At 45.3% G+C, this 13,318-nt stretch overlaps 1 protein-coding gene across 5 annotated transcripts in view; it reads right to left on the reverse strand.

The window, feature by feature from the left end:
- Positions 1-12,593, reverse strand: part of GRIK2 (glutamate ionotropic receptor kainate type subunit 2) — a 677,382-nt gene extending 664,789 nt beyond the window's left edge. For all 5 annotated transcript variants that reach the window (XM_028494615.1, XM_055087599.1, XM_028494618.2 and 2 more), the window contains exons 1-2: positions 12,478-12,593; positions 6,917-7,323 (exon numbers count right to left, since the gene is read on the reverse strand). In XM_028494615.1, coding sequence (XP_028350416.1) covers positions 6,917-7,031 — 115 coding nt within the window. In that variant the 5' untranslated portion in view covers positions 7,032-7,323; positions 12,478-12,593. The remainder of the gene's footprint in view (positions 1-6,916; positions 7,324-12,477) is intronic.
- Between the last annotated feature and the right edge of the window lie 725 nt (positions 12,594-13,318).

Consider the following 13,318-nt stretch of genomic DNA (forward strand, 5'->3'; position numbering starts at 1 on the left):
GGGTGGGCAGGAGGGTAAAAACTGGAGACTTTGAGGCTACCTCCTAACCAGCCGAGTGCTTTCGGTTTGGTCAACTTGGAATTTTCTTGAACAATTTTTTAAATTATGTACAATCAAAATTGGGGAGATTTTTATATAAAAACTCGGGTTTGGGATTTTTTTAAGAATAATCAAAGGAATAGACAACTTTGAGAGGACAATTCCACAAGGCAAGAAGCAGTTGGAAGGAACAATCCCATAAGAGACTGAAGCTTGACTTTCACCATGTGAAAATGAGAACATTAAATGTGTTCTCAATGTGAAGCAAAGAATTGCCCTTTTTCCAGGGGCGGAAGGAACGTGAATGCACTAAAGTATGGTAACCTGAATGGATAAGTTTCATTAAGGAAAAACAAGGGCGGGATTAAAAAGACAGCATAAAACCTAAGTCAGATACCTATGACTCTACTGAAACTGTAGAAGAACATTTTTTGAAATTATTTTTGCGGTTTCTCTAGTACAGATAAGCATTGCTTATAAGAAAAAAATTGCCAAAAACAAAACTTTTAAAGAAAAGTCAGGGCTTCCCTGGTGGCGCAGTGGTTGAGAGTCCACCTGCCGATGCAGGGGACATGGGTTCGTGCCCCGGTCCGGGAGGATCCCACATGCCGCGGAGCGGCTGGGCCCGTGAGCCATGGCCGCTGAGCCTGCGCGTCCCGAGCCTGTGCCCCGCGACGGGAGAGGCCACAACATGAGAGGCCCGCGTACCGCAGAAATAAAATAAAATAAAAATAAAGAAAATTCAAATTTGTTCTTTTCAGTTACTGAAAAGAAAGGATTTGTCATCAACACTTGCCCTCAATACGCTGGATCCTCTCAAAGATTTTTACATGTCTTTTGTTTTTGAAATAAGAAACGTATATAATTCCATTTATGAAGTGAGCTCTTAAAAAGATTTCCTTATTGAAACTTGGTCCTCAACCTAAGTTCACCGTATATGGTGAAGGTCTAAAGAAAGCTTATTTAACCTACATTAAATCTTGATAATGCATTAATGAGTCTTTTAAAGGGATAATTTTAATTCCCCCATCTTCAACCATAAAGACTATATAGTGCTAATCTGCCTTGCCCTTTCGATCAAACTTGTTAAGGGCGTTCTATTTAGTCAGCACCCGGAATGGGCCATTAAAATTCTTGTTCGGTAAGAGTTGTGTTCAGTGCTCTGTTGTTTTAAATTCCATTAAATCCAAACGGTCTTTATCGCCGCATGACCACCGTGACTTCAATCAGCCAATTTAATTACCTTACAAAATTGTCAGCAGAAGCAGCAAAGAAAAACAGGAAGCCCTATGACGTTATCAGATTGAAATCTTCCTCTTCAGTGTTTAATCTAGACCAATCAATAATGATGATGTGCAGCTACTTCCTTCTCTTTTAGGGGCTTTTGACCTTACCTTTCATGCTAAGATTTAGGGTTTAAGATTCATCTGAAGCACTTCTAGGACCTTGATAACTGGATTACAAATTGAAAGTCCACAGAAGATAAAGCTTCACCACCCAAATGCAAAACAATCAACAATTCCATTTCAATACTTTACACCATCCTACCGAGGAAAACTTAGGATCTCCTGCAAACCCCAGGTATTACGGATGCAGTAGATTAAAGCCTTAAGGCTATTACAGTTGGAAGACAGTGAACTACTTTCTACTCTGATGTGTAAAAATGGACATCAACAATTTCCAGGGAATCAGTGGAACTGGAGCTACAATAACACAGTAAAATCCTAAAAACAGAAAGAGAAAATAAATCCCTCTCCCTTGAATTTCTACCACAAAAGAGCAAGACATTTATCAGAAATTTTGATAATTAAAAGAAAATCAAAGATTATGTCATCATTATCATAGGCAACCCTTTATTTAATGGTGAATAGACTTGAAAAGGCTCTGATAACCAATGATACATCCTGTGTTTGGTCTATGTTATGTTCCTCCTTTGTGTGGGTGCAATTCACATTAACTTTCCTGTGCTGAGTAAATGTTGAAACAGTGTCATTTGAGAATTCAGGACTGAACACACTGCAGTGATCACTTGAATTAAGCTAAAAAGCAAAAGGTGTCTATCTGAAGAAATGTCTACTGACATATAAACCCTTGTTCACTTCTTAAAGACAACTTCACAGAGCCAGAAAACATGGTGAGTCCCATGTGTCTTGGTGGAGAAGAGGTGCTAGTTCTAGAGGACGAAAAGATCATTTTTAAGTCATTTTCTGAAACGAGTGTGCCTCCATTGATGGATCACATCAGAGTTATTCTTTGAAGCTTTAAGAATAAGTGAGAACTTATGTGAAAAAACAGATCAGATTCTTTTTCTTTTTTTCTTTTCTTTTCTTTTTTTTTTAATTTAGCGTGGCCGTTGTGTCGGCCATTCTTGGAAAGATTTCCCTCCCCTGCTTTCCAGAGCTCAGCTGAGCAGGTGTTCCGGCTTTATCTGTTTCAGACAGTAGCCGCTATTACTCCCCCATCCCCACCTCCCAAGAGCCAGTTTTCCAGCTTCCAGCTGTAAGGCCACTCCCCTCCTCCCGCCCACCTCACCTCCTAAAGGAAGAAAAATCTCTTCCAAAGATCTTGTAGAGAGTGGCGGCTTCTAAGCCCAGCCAATTCATTCACACTCCTCGATATTGTAGCACATCTGCTACTAATGATTCTATCTGGGAGCACACGGGATAGCCAACAAATAGGGGGATTTCCATAGGAACACTTTCCGTTCCCTCTCACTCTGTGGGTCTTATACTCTGGGCTGGCGCTGAGCTGGTGGCCTTCACCTTTGGCTTGTGCGCAGGGAGGTGGCTAAGCGCTGTGCCATGGAGCCAGCTCACAGTGCCAAGGAGGTCCGAGCGCGTCTGGGGACAGACCTCGCCTGGTAAGCCTTTTAAAAAAGCCGTCCTACTGGAACGCCAAAGAGAAAAGCTAGGTCGAAACATCTGAAGGGAATGAGTGGCCTATCACAATCTCAGCTCCTCTGGAAGGACTGTCTTGGAGAAGCTGCCCACGAGTTTGGGAGAAAGTTTGGGCTCCTGTCTTCGCTCTTGGCATTCTAACTGCCATTTCAGATAAAGAATTTGGAAAACCCGATCTCGAAGATCGTAAACAAGTGGTGGCTTGGGAAGTGATTCCTTAAAGAAGATGCCAAAGCCGCCCAACCCCCAAACTCCGAGACGGACTGCTAGCCCTGCGTGGAGCCGCGCCCGGCGCTGGCTTCTACCCCTTCCCACGCTTTCCCAGGAGCAGAGGTCGAGCGAGAAGAGAAGGGTGGCTAAAGTAACAAAAGAAACGTTCAAGTACCTCGGAGCCACTGTGGTGCTGGGAGACCTTGGAATTGGGGCTCGCGCCTTCGCCCGTCCAGCCGCTAGCAGGGCCGGGCCGCGCCGCGGGGAAACAAAGGTGCCTCATTTACATTGCGCGGCGCCGCGGGCTGCCGGGCGGGAGCGCACGCGAGAAGCCCCGCGGGGGGCGTCGCAGTCTCCGTGCCTGAAAACGCCGGCCCCAGGACTTCTGACCTGACCTGGAGCGGGGAAACTGACCCTCTAAGTGTCCAAGATCCACCGTGTCCCCCGACAACGCACCCCCTGGGTGGTCGCCCTGGAGAAGCCAAGCTGGGTCAAGCCAAGATCAAAGGCGGGGAAACTGCCAAGACCCACCCACGGCGCGGCGCCGCGCGGGCGAGGAGCTGACCCTTGGCTGACCCTCAGGTCACTCCCCCATCTCCCCAGGCTGCCTGGAAGCTTCGGGAAAGCTCCCTGGGGTCGGCGCTCGGGGGACTTTCTCTAGGTGTTTACAACGTGGCTTCGGAGTAGCAGGCCCTAGTGGGCAGCCCCGAGGCCAGGCAGGGTGGGAGGGGCCGCCAGGACACAGGCGCACGCGGATGAGACTGCAGGAAGTTTTCCTGGAGACCAGAGAGGAGTCATTGTGCCAGAGTGTTAGGCTTGCTTGCTAGAGTGCATTTGTCCGCGCGCGTGTATGTGTGTGTGTGTGTGTGTGTGTGTGTGAGTGAGTGAGTGAGAGTGAGAGAGTGAGAGAGAGAGAGAGAGAGAGAGAGAGAGAGAGAGAGAGAGATTGAGCACTCGGAAGATGGGCGGGGGTGGCGAGGGACTCGGCAAGTGTAGAGAGAGAGAGAGAGAGAGAGAGAGAGAGAGAGATTGAGCACTCGGAAGATGGGCGGGGGTGGCGAGGGACTCGGCAAGTGTCAGCACCCTAGGCTGCTCCCCGATCCACACTCGTTGGTAGGAGGACGCAGACTCAAGTCACAGCACTAGCGGTAGCGGGGGGAAGGCCAGCAGAGAGGCCGTGAAGGTGGTCTGCCACCACCTACGGGAAGAGGGCTTGGGGATGGGGCGGCCGCCGCGCGGGGCCCCGCGGTTGCCATAGCGCCGCCGCAGAGGCGCCAGGCGGCTGGCGCCACACCGGGGTCGGTGGGGAAGGGGCTGGATGCCACCTCCTCAGTAGAGGCGGCGGGTCTCACCCGCACCCCAGGGGCAGCTGCTTCACCAGCGATTCCAACACCTTCCCGTCCAAGGCACTGGGCCAGGGATGAGGCTCTGGTTCGCCTTTTCAGCTGAAGTTGAAAATAACCTTTCTCAAGAGTGGCTCATACGCACGCAACCAATCTCCACCCCACTCAAAACATGATTTTCCCAGAAGAAAATAAAACTCCTGCCATTGCATCAAAACATCCCCAACAGGTGAATGTTCCAAAGATTATCATGTATACAGTCCTTCACCACAGCTCAGGTCAGAAATCAGAGAAAATGGATCTCCACGTGGAAGATGTTTGAAGTTAAGGGAGAAAATAACAAGTTATCTAGAAACTGGGCTGTTGGTTTAAGGTAGCAAGGCACAGGTGGGAAGGTGTCTGCCTACTCCCCCATTTCTTACAGACATTCTTAGTAAGCACTGGTCTAGGAAAATGTATTTTTGTGTGTGTGTCAGCTCTTTTGGAAAGCTGCTACACACTCTGCTACAGTCGCCAAGATTTTTAATATGAAGATATGAAATGATCAGCGAATGTAACAATCTAATGATTCAGCACATATTATGCTTTAAGACCAGAGCAGCAATAACTAAATCTTTAGAGTATTGGCGGCAGTCTTCCGGCTCCCATACTTCTTTTTTTTTTCCCCACCCAGTCCTCAAATACATTAAGACACACTCATTCACAGACACACTTCAGAAGACACCTCAATATTCCAAATAACTAGGTTGTACTACTCAAAATATTGGGCAAAACTACCAAACTGTAGCACTTACCATGCTTGAAGCAGAACAGCTGAACACACACACACATTTCCGGCAATACAGGGACCTGTTTAATCTCATCCAAAGAAACAAGCATTCCTGTGGACGCTTGTTGCTAAGAGCAACGTGCTTAAGTACCATCTAAAGGCATGAAGAAAGCAGGAAAACTACTACAGCAGGAATCCAGTTATAACTCATTGTCTTTTCTTGTCATTACCAGTCTTCTGGACTCCAGGTGTGTCTATGTGTTGGTGGGGGAGGGAAGGTAGGGTTCCCTTTTTCAGTATGTGAAAGCATTCCTACCCTGGTTCCACAAAGCCTGAGATAGATGATGAATTTTATCATTCTAGAAAAAGCATATGGGAAAAAGGCAAGAGAGAAGATGTTGCTGACATAATAGGAAGTACAGGCAATCACTCTTCGATTTAAATTTGACTGAGTGACTTCATGTATCTGCTTTTATCTCAAAGACATATACTCAGGATTATACGGTTTCCTGCACTCTTTGGTCTAAATCCACTCGAACTGTCAAAGGAGGCGCCCACAGTGGGAGCGTTTACCCTGCTGGCTTTCTCCTCTCTGGCTCTTATCTACTTAAGGGAACTTTGCCTGACTAGTTCTACTGAAACTCCATTGGCCATCGAAAGCAGCTGAGCGTTGCCCACGCTTCATTTCCTCCAAGCAAATCTTCTGACCAGCGTTTCCACCGGAGTCTCACATTTAGGTTTTCCTTCGAGCCCCAAGGAAACCTGATTCCTTAGGAAAGCAATGGGCTCCCCTCATATAGAACTGACACCTCGGCTTTTTTTTAAATCATGCTACAAGTGAAATAAAGACGCAGACTTAGACTCCCATACACAGACTCCCTCCGCCCCAGTCACCACTGGGCATATCATGTATTATTAGTCCAGGACGCGCACTGAGCAACCTGTGAGAGGAGGACTCACAAGTTTAAAACAAACAAAAACTCTCCCTCACGACGCTATTTCTCTCAAACAGCAGCCTCCCCTGGTTAAGTAGAGCCTTCAACCTTACAACAATATGTTTAAAGGCTCCGCGTACCCATGAGGGCACCGGGGATTGAAAAACCGGTAGGATGAACCGAAAAGCCTCTCTGATGACATATCAAAACGGTTATAGCTTCTTTCACTTGCGGACCTGCTCAGGTCCCAGGCGGAAGCGGACAGACGCCAACTTGCCAAAGAGTTACCAGATATTAGCTCATCGGCCGGGCCATCTGAGAGGCGTGTAGCCCCAGCGCGCACGTTCTTGGGGAAGGAGCGGCGGGCCAAGCCGGGAGGCTCCCGGGGAGACAGGAGGGAGCGGCGGCGGTGGCCGTACCCCCAGCGTCATCACCGTCTCTGAGACTGGCTACCATGGGGACGTAACGCAGCCACGACTACCACACACTGACACTCACTGCATCCTCCCGCGGCTAATTTTTTTTTTTTTTTCAGTAAAGGGGTGGGGTGGGGAGAAAAGAAATGAAAAGCACAGTGGGTCCTTTCAAACCCTGGGAAGCGACGGAGCAGTGAACAGGTCGAAATGCACCGAGCCCACCCGCCTAGAGGAGCGAACACGCCCGTTTACATCCGGCTGCCTCTGAGCCGGATACCAGGCGATGGAGAGGGATGGGGAATCTTACCAAATCTTAATACATGCGTGGTTCCTTGAGAATATCCAATCCACAGTAAGCACAGCAGGAGTTTAATGGTGCGCCTGAAGACTGGATTACTTAGAATCGGGGAAATAATCTTCATGGTGTTTCTGTGTCCACACGCGCGGCACCCACTTCCCCGATCTAGCGTTAGGCTCCCGGTTCGGGTAGGAATGAGAATGCGTCGAGTGGTGGCCGCAGACACGATCACGGCATGGTCACAGAGAGAGAAAGGAGTCTCCGCTTCCCAAACCCATTAGCAATCGCTGCATGTTCTTCACTCACTGCGCCAAGGAGCAACCTTCCACTGCAAGGGATGGCGGGACATCCATGTTAGTCGCGAAGCATCCGGGAGAAATCCAGCACGCACACCCACAATGTCCGGCCGCGCGAGCCTGGGGAAGCAAAGGAGGAGGAAAATCAATAGGAAACCCAGCCTTGGAAACCGCCGAGACGTCGGTAGCGAGCCACAGTCCCAGCACAAAAGGCGCTTTGCTCGCAAAGGTTTTGCCAGGCCCTATTCTACTGCACTGCTGCACAGCTTCTGACGTGAAGCCAAGATTAAGTGAGAAAAATTGAGATAGCTGCTTGCCTCTTAAGGCTTCCTGCCAGTGAGCTTCCCAACATCTATTATGCAACCGATCTGGTCGCCCACCTTGAGCTGCAAGGAAGAAGTCGGATGTATCTGCGTGGAAAAAAAGTGCATTTATTTCCAGTAAGAGTCTTTACTGAGGTAGTGACTGATGTATGCAAGCGGACTTCCTACATCAATTGATGAATTTTAATAAATGACAAGCTAAGACAAAGTCACTTTGCCTAGGAGTTGTAAAAAAGGGAGTGGTCTAACACGGAGGAATTTACTGCAAATGTAAACTGTTTTTAGGCTGAAAGAGGGTCTTTTTATACTTTTAAAATTCTGCCCAGGAATTAATATAGATTGAAGTGCAATTGCAGAGGTGAAGATAGTCTTTAAAAACTTAAGTGGGACATTCCTTGATTACTACCCAGCAATAAAAACAGATTTCTGCAAGTGGCCTTTTAGGGGGGAAAATGTTGAATGAAAAGGAGGGAATCATATTTCCCACCCATTTTTACCTTATCTAAAGTAATTGTGCATATATTAAAAGACAATGATATGTGAATGGGTGCAGCAAACTCCAAAGGCTTCAATAATTTATGCCCAAATTTCTTCTCACTTTGGTTTTCTGATTATCTGTTTCTTGAAGAGGTAAAATATGGAATCATAGCTTGGGCAACATCGAGTGGAACAGTTTTGTCTAAAAATACCTTATTATTTTCTAGTGTTCTGATCAGAATATTCAGAGTGCCCAGACAGTGACTGTCTTGGCTTTCACAAGTAGCAATTTATTCAAGAAAAAAAGTACAGAAATATATTTTCTTTTAACATAAAAATATACTTTATTATTGAAACAGGTAATATGCTGTCCTCCATGCATATAGATTAAAATATCCAATCCTAATATTTTACATTAGTAAGTGAAACTAAGATGGATAGTGACAAATATATTACTATATATTAATATTTTTAAGTGATCAGGAAGCACAAAACGCAAATTGCTGGACCTGTATCTTAAAATTAATCTTTTTCATAACCAACTAACAGAGCATAGGTTAACCCTTATGAAAAAATTATAAGATCGTATCATATTTAAAGAATATCTAAATTTTAAGTAATGAGCGATATGAGTACTATTTCTTCCAGATAGCAAAATTTTTAAAATCTATTTTAAATCTGTTTTTTCTTAAGATATTATAAAATGCTGATTTGAAAATAAACCTACATTTTGCAAAGGCATTAAGTGGGCATTGATTTTTTTTTTAAGATGGAGGCATATAACTGCAGTGTCAAAAATAAGTACCATGAATGGCTAGTTCTGCAATGTAGCAGGCAATTCAATCAAATAATTTGACTACTTGAGCACTTTAAAAGGAACACCTTGTGCTAAAACCAAGGGTATCTAGCGACTCCTTCAGTCCATGTTTAAAATACCTCTTGTAAAGCATGTACAGCCCAACATGTCCTGTCTTGTATTTGCTGTCTCATTTATTCCATTCTATTTGTTCCTTTTCTTTTTGATCCTTGCAGAGATAATAATGACTGCCAGGGCAACAATAAATATTCTTATTTTTTCATCCGTCAATATAATTGATATCTACTACCAGAAAATAGCATGCTCTGTTGTGACTAATCAAAATACTGCAGTTTTGAAGTCTGGTTGGCATTTAATGGAACTTGAGAAAACAAAATGTACCATAACTCCTTGTTCATGTATTCTGTTAACGTAATGGCATCTGACATTACAGTTGTAGCTTTTCTACTTAAAACTAGCATTCTAAACTATTTAGTTTTTGTGGGATTATTTATTGGGTGTCTAGTTGAAAAGTGAAAGATCAAGCTTCTAATTTCATGAAGTTCTTACACAGTAAATTAAGCAGTAAAAAGTCTATCACAAATTTTTCTTACTGTTAATTGGTCCCCAAAGAACCAATTTTGCACATATGCTAAATTAGGCTCATTTACATCCATCAGCTAATCTGAAAGGCTTCAACACCACAGACAGCAACTCCACCTGTCCAATTGAACTTCTGCAAGACAGGAGACGACCTTTCTTCAGTACCGCGGACAGCGCTCCAGACGTCAATTTATTCTGGAGCAGTACCTTGAAAGTAGTACATTGAACGGGTAATGTGCCATTTGAAGTGACAATGTGCATATTTCTGCTGTACAGACTCCGGGAGTTTGAATTATTGCATTGTTCACATTGTCAGAAGGACTATTTTGTCAACTGTGTTGTGTGTATATTTCAGCGTGACTTAACTGGGATTGCTTAGCATACCCAGGGTGTGCTAATAGCCATCCCTTTCCAGGGCATACTACTACAAAAGCCATTTACATTAACTGTGAGTTCCCTTATGAGCACTAAAATTCTTGTTTCTCAGTATAGAAAATTGCCTGAAAGACCACCAAAATTCAGAATACTGAATAATGCTGTCAATGTTCAGTGGCTAAAGACATTTCTAAAATGTACAATTAGTTACTGCTTTAGAATTCTCCACCTCCAGATTTCCATCTGTTACAAGGGTTATCAGATTAATTTTCATTCTTTCTCATTAAACTTCACTCACTCCCAGGGCAAAAACAACAACAAAAACCCTAAAATTACCTCCCCAATACTAGAACAAAATGATTTGGTAGTGTAGAAGATGCCTTATAGTAAGGCAATTGTGAAGTTACTACAAGTTTCTCCACAATACTGATACCATACATCATAGTTCTGGGGCAATATGAAGGATTGATAGAGTCATTATATAGTATTCACTGACCAGATTGAACTCATTTTTAAATTTGTCATTTGCTCCTTTCTCAAAGGAAAAAACAAACAAACCCACTGTTTGATGTCAGACAATCGTATATATTTAGCAATAATGAGATTTACACACCTTATTCCATGGTTTCATTTGCTTTTTTTCTTATTTTAACCATATGGCAACTTTTATTTCTAGAAGCCAAAGCTCTGTAGGTTCCAAGGTCAAATCAGAGATGACAAACTGCAAATGCACACACATATGCATGCACACACAGAAGCTGTGTCTATAAGTAAGCCTCAAAAAAAAAAAAACCACATAGAAGGCTGACTTGAAGAGATATCAAGCCTATGATAAATTAGCAAAGAACAAAATGCATTTCATGTTCATGCAGAGCTTGTTCCAACAACACCAACAAAAAGCCATTAGCTTCATCTTGCACTCTATTTTTATATTTACTGATACTAATGACCTCTTATTCTTGGGCACCATTACTTGAGAAGCAATTTTAGTTTTCTATCCTCCTAGTGAAAATGAATCTTATTCTAGTTAGCTGCCACCTGCTGGGGCATGTACAAATGTGTAATAATCCTTACAGCACAATGTTTCAATAGACAATGCCTAAACCTTTTGCAAGAAACAGCAAATACATATCCCAGGACAACCTGAATTTCAAAGGTTCTTCCATGTTATATCTATATTTAAGTTTTTCACATGGAATTCTTTTTAAGAATTCCACTTGACATGTCACTGAAGTCCTGCTGTTGTGTGACATTTGAGAAACCTCATCTGATAGTAACACCTGACCTATTCTTCCACACATGTGGCCTGTTGTATTGCAGCTAAGCTAAAATAAACAGCCTGTTCATCCATGGCATTAGAGGTGCCAGAGAATAATGTCAGAGCTCATATCAGTTAAAACCACACTGTTGCGTATTTGCACTTCACCCTTCCTAACTATGAATGCTATGCTATGCAATCCCTTGTGATTCTGAACACATTTCAGCTGTTCCACCAACATTCTGCTGCATTGATGATTAATGACATTTAGAGTTTTAATTTTTAGATGCGAAAAGAAGTGTATCTTAATTAAGAAATTGAATTAGAATAGATTTACATGACCTGGAATCTTTTTTTATTTTTATTTTTTTAATTTCAGAGCTGTGCAATCTTAAACGGGTTTGAATAGAAGAAAACAAACAGGTAAGACTTCTAGCATCACTTATTTCTCTAACACCTTCCTCAGTGTGTTTCGTTTTGTTTGTTTAATTAATAAGTTCCTAGGGCCATTGGAAGCTGCCTTGGTGATTACAGGAATGGTTTCTATAAAAAGTTACAAGGTAATGAAATTAGACAAATCAAGATTGAAATATCAGTGCCTATCTTCCAGCAACTAAACTACAAACTAAGATTCAAATGAATCAATCATCTCGTGAAATTAAGCATTAATCCATAAGGTAATTTCTGATGACATAATACAGCATGAAGATGAAGAAATGATAGAAAGTAATCTGTGCGTTACCAAAAGGATAGCAGTAGTAGTAAGTTGTCTATAGCAGTAGTAGTAAGTTGTCTAACGTCCCTTAGTCCCTAAATTGGAAATCATTTTCTAAGAAGGCTCAGCTAGGTCCCCTTGTTTAGTAAAGAACTCCTTGAAGGTAAAAATATAGGAGGATGAGAGTCATTAGAAGTTCTTGACGTCTGTGATCCACCCTGGTGACACTTCTCCCCTCGCCCTAATGGGACGCCCTCCGAGTTTTTTCAGACGCTCTCAACACTGGCGCCGGACAAAATGAATGTCTGTACTTCCTCAGCACGGAACTAGGGAGCATGGTTAATGGAAGAATGGGAAGATGGAAGGAAGGCTGGGGAGTTTGACAGACCCGCAGGCAGACACACAGCTTCTTGCCATCTGTCTCTCTTAGCCTCGCGCGAGTTCCAGTAGCTGAGGCCACTTCCTGACCCGTCCACTTATTAAATTATTTTATGGGGAGAACGCGAGCGCCTGCAGGGGAATTGGCTGAAGCGAGCGGGACAAAGCCGCTCGCAGTGACTCGGTCCAGCGGGTGCCCCGAGCGCACCGGCTCCGCCGCGCCGCTGTTCGCCTTCTTCCTCTCCAGGCGGAAAATGCCCCTCGCCCGCCCCGGGTCCCCCCTGTCCTCGTGGGGACAGACACCTCAGGAGGCAGCCCGGAGCGGAGCCCACCCGAGGGGAGCCCTTACCTTGCGCAGGGGGTGAGGTGGGCGGAGGGGGAGGGGTGGTCCTCGGGGAGGAGCAGCCGGAGGAGGTCGAGCTGGAAGTCTCCGGCTCCCGGACGGAGCAGCACAGCCGCGGGCGCCGAGCGCAAGTGACGGCGGCAGCTGAGAAGGAGACCGTGGAGCGGCGGCGGCGGCTGCGGAGACAGACACGCCTCCTGGCGGGGGTTCCTCGCCTCTTGCTTTAAAGGCGCCGCGCTCTTTTCCCCACGGTCCCGGAGCGCTCTGGGCCGCCGCGGCCACCAGGGCGCAGCGCTCGCCCCTGGACCGCAGGAGAGAAAGTGCGAAAATTCTGGGCGCCCACACAGACTTGCACGTTATGAACTCCCCGTCCCGGACTTCGTCCCCAGCGTACAGCCCTGCCTACTCTGAGATGGGGCGACTGGGAATGTGATGCTTGGTTAGGGAGTGATGCAGATCTCCAAGGAATTTGCCTGGCCCTGGGTGGTTGGCAACACGTATAAGTAGCCCGAGCGCGTTTGGTTCTGGGTGGTGGCTTTCATGCCTCTCGGAAACCATGGCAACGAAACTTCTCAGCTGCCAGGATTTGAGGAGCAGCTGGTAGTCTTCAAAGTGGCCCTCTTAGTCCAACTACTGCCATTTCCCTTTGAAGTCTACGGGAAAGAACTTGACCTGCGCCTCACCCCCACCTCTACCTCAAGTGCACCCTACCAATGCGCTTCCCCCTTGCTGCCTGTACCCCCTGAGACGTCTGGAATCACGGCGCCCCTCTCCCTGCCTTCGTTTCTAAAAACAGAAAGGGACACTCCCGAGTGTAGGGGGCTGGGGGCGGGAGGGTCGGCGAACA

The sequence above is a fragment of the Physeter macrocephalus genome, chromosome 10 (assembly GCF_002837175.3).
Source record: "Physeter macrocephalus isolate SW-GA chromosome 10, ASM283717v5, whole genome shotgun sequence".
In the NCBI taxonomy this organism is placed as follows: Eukaryota; Metazoa; Chordata; class Mammalia; order Artiodactyla; family Physeteridae; genus Physeter; species Physeter macrocephalus.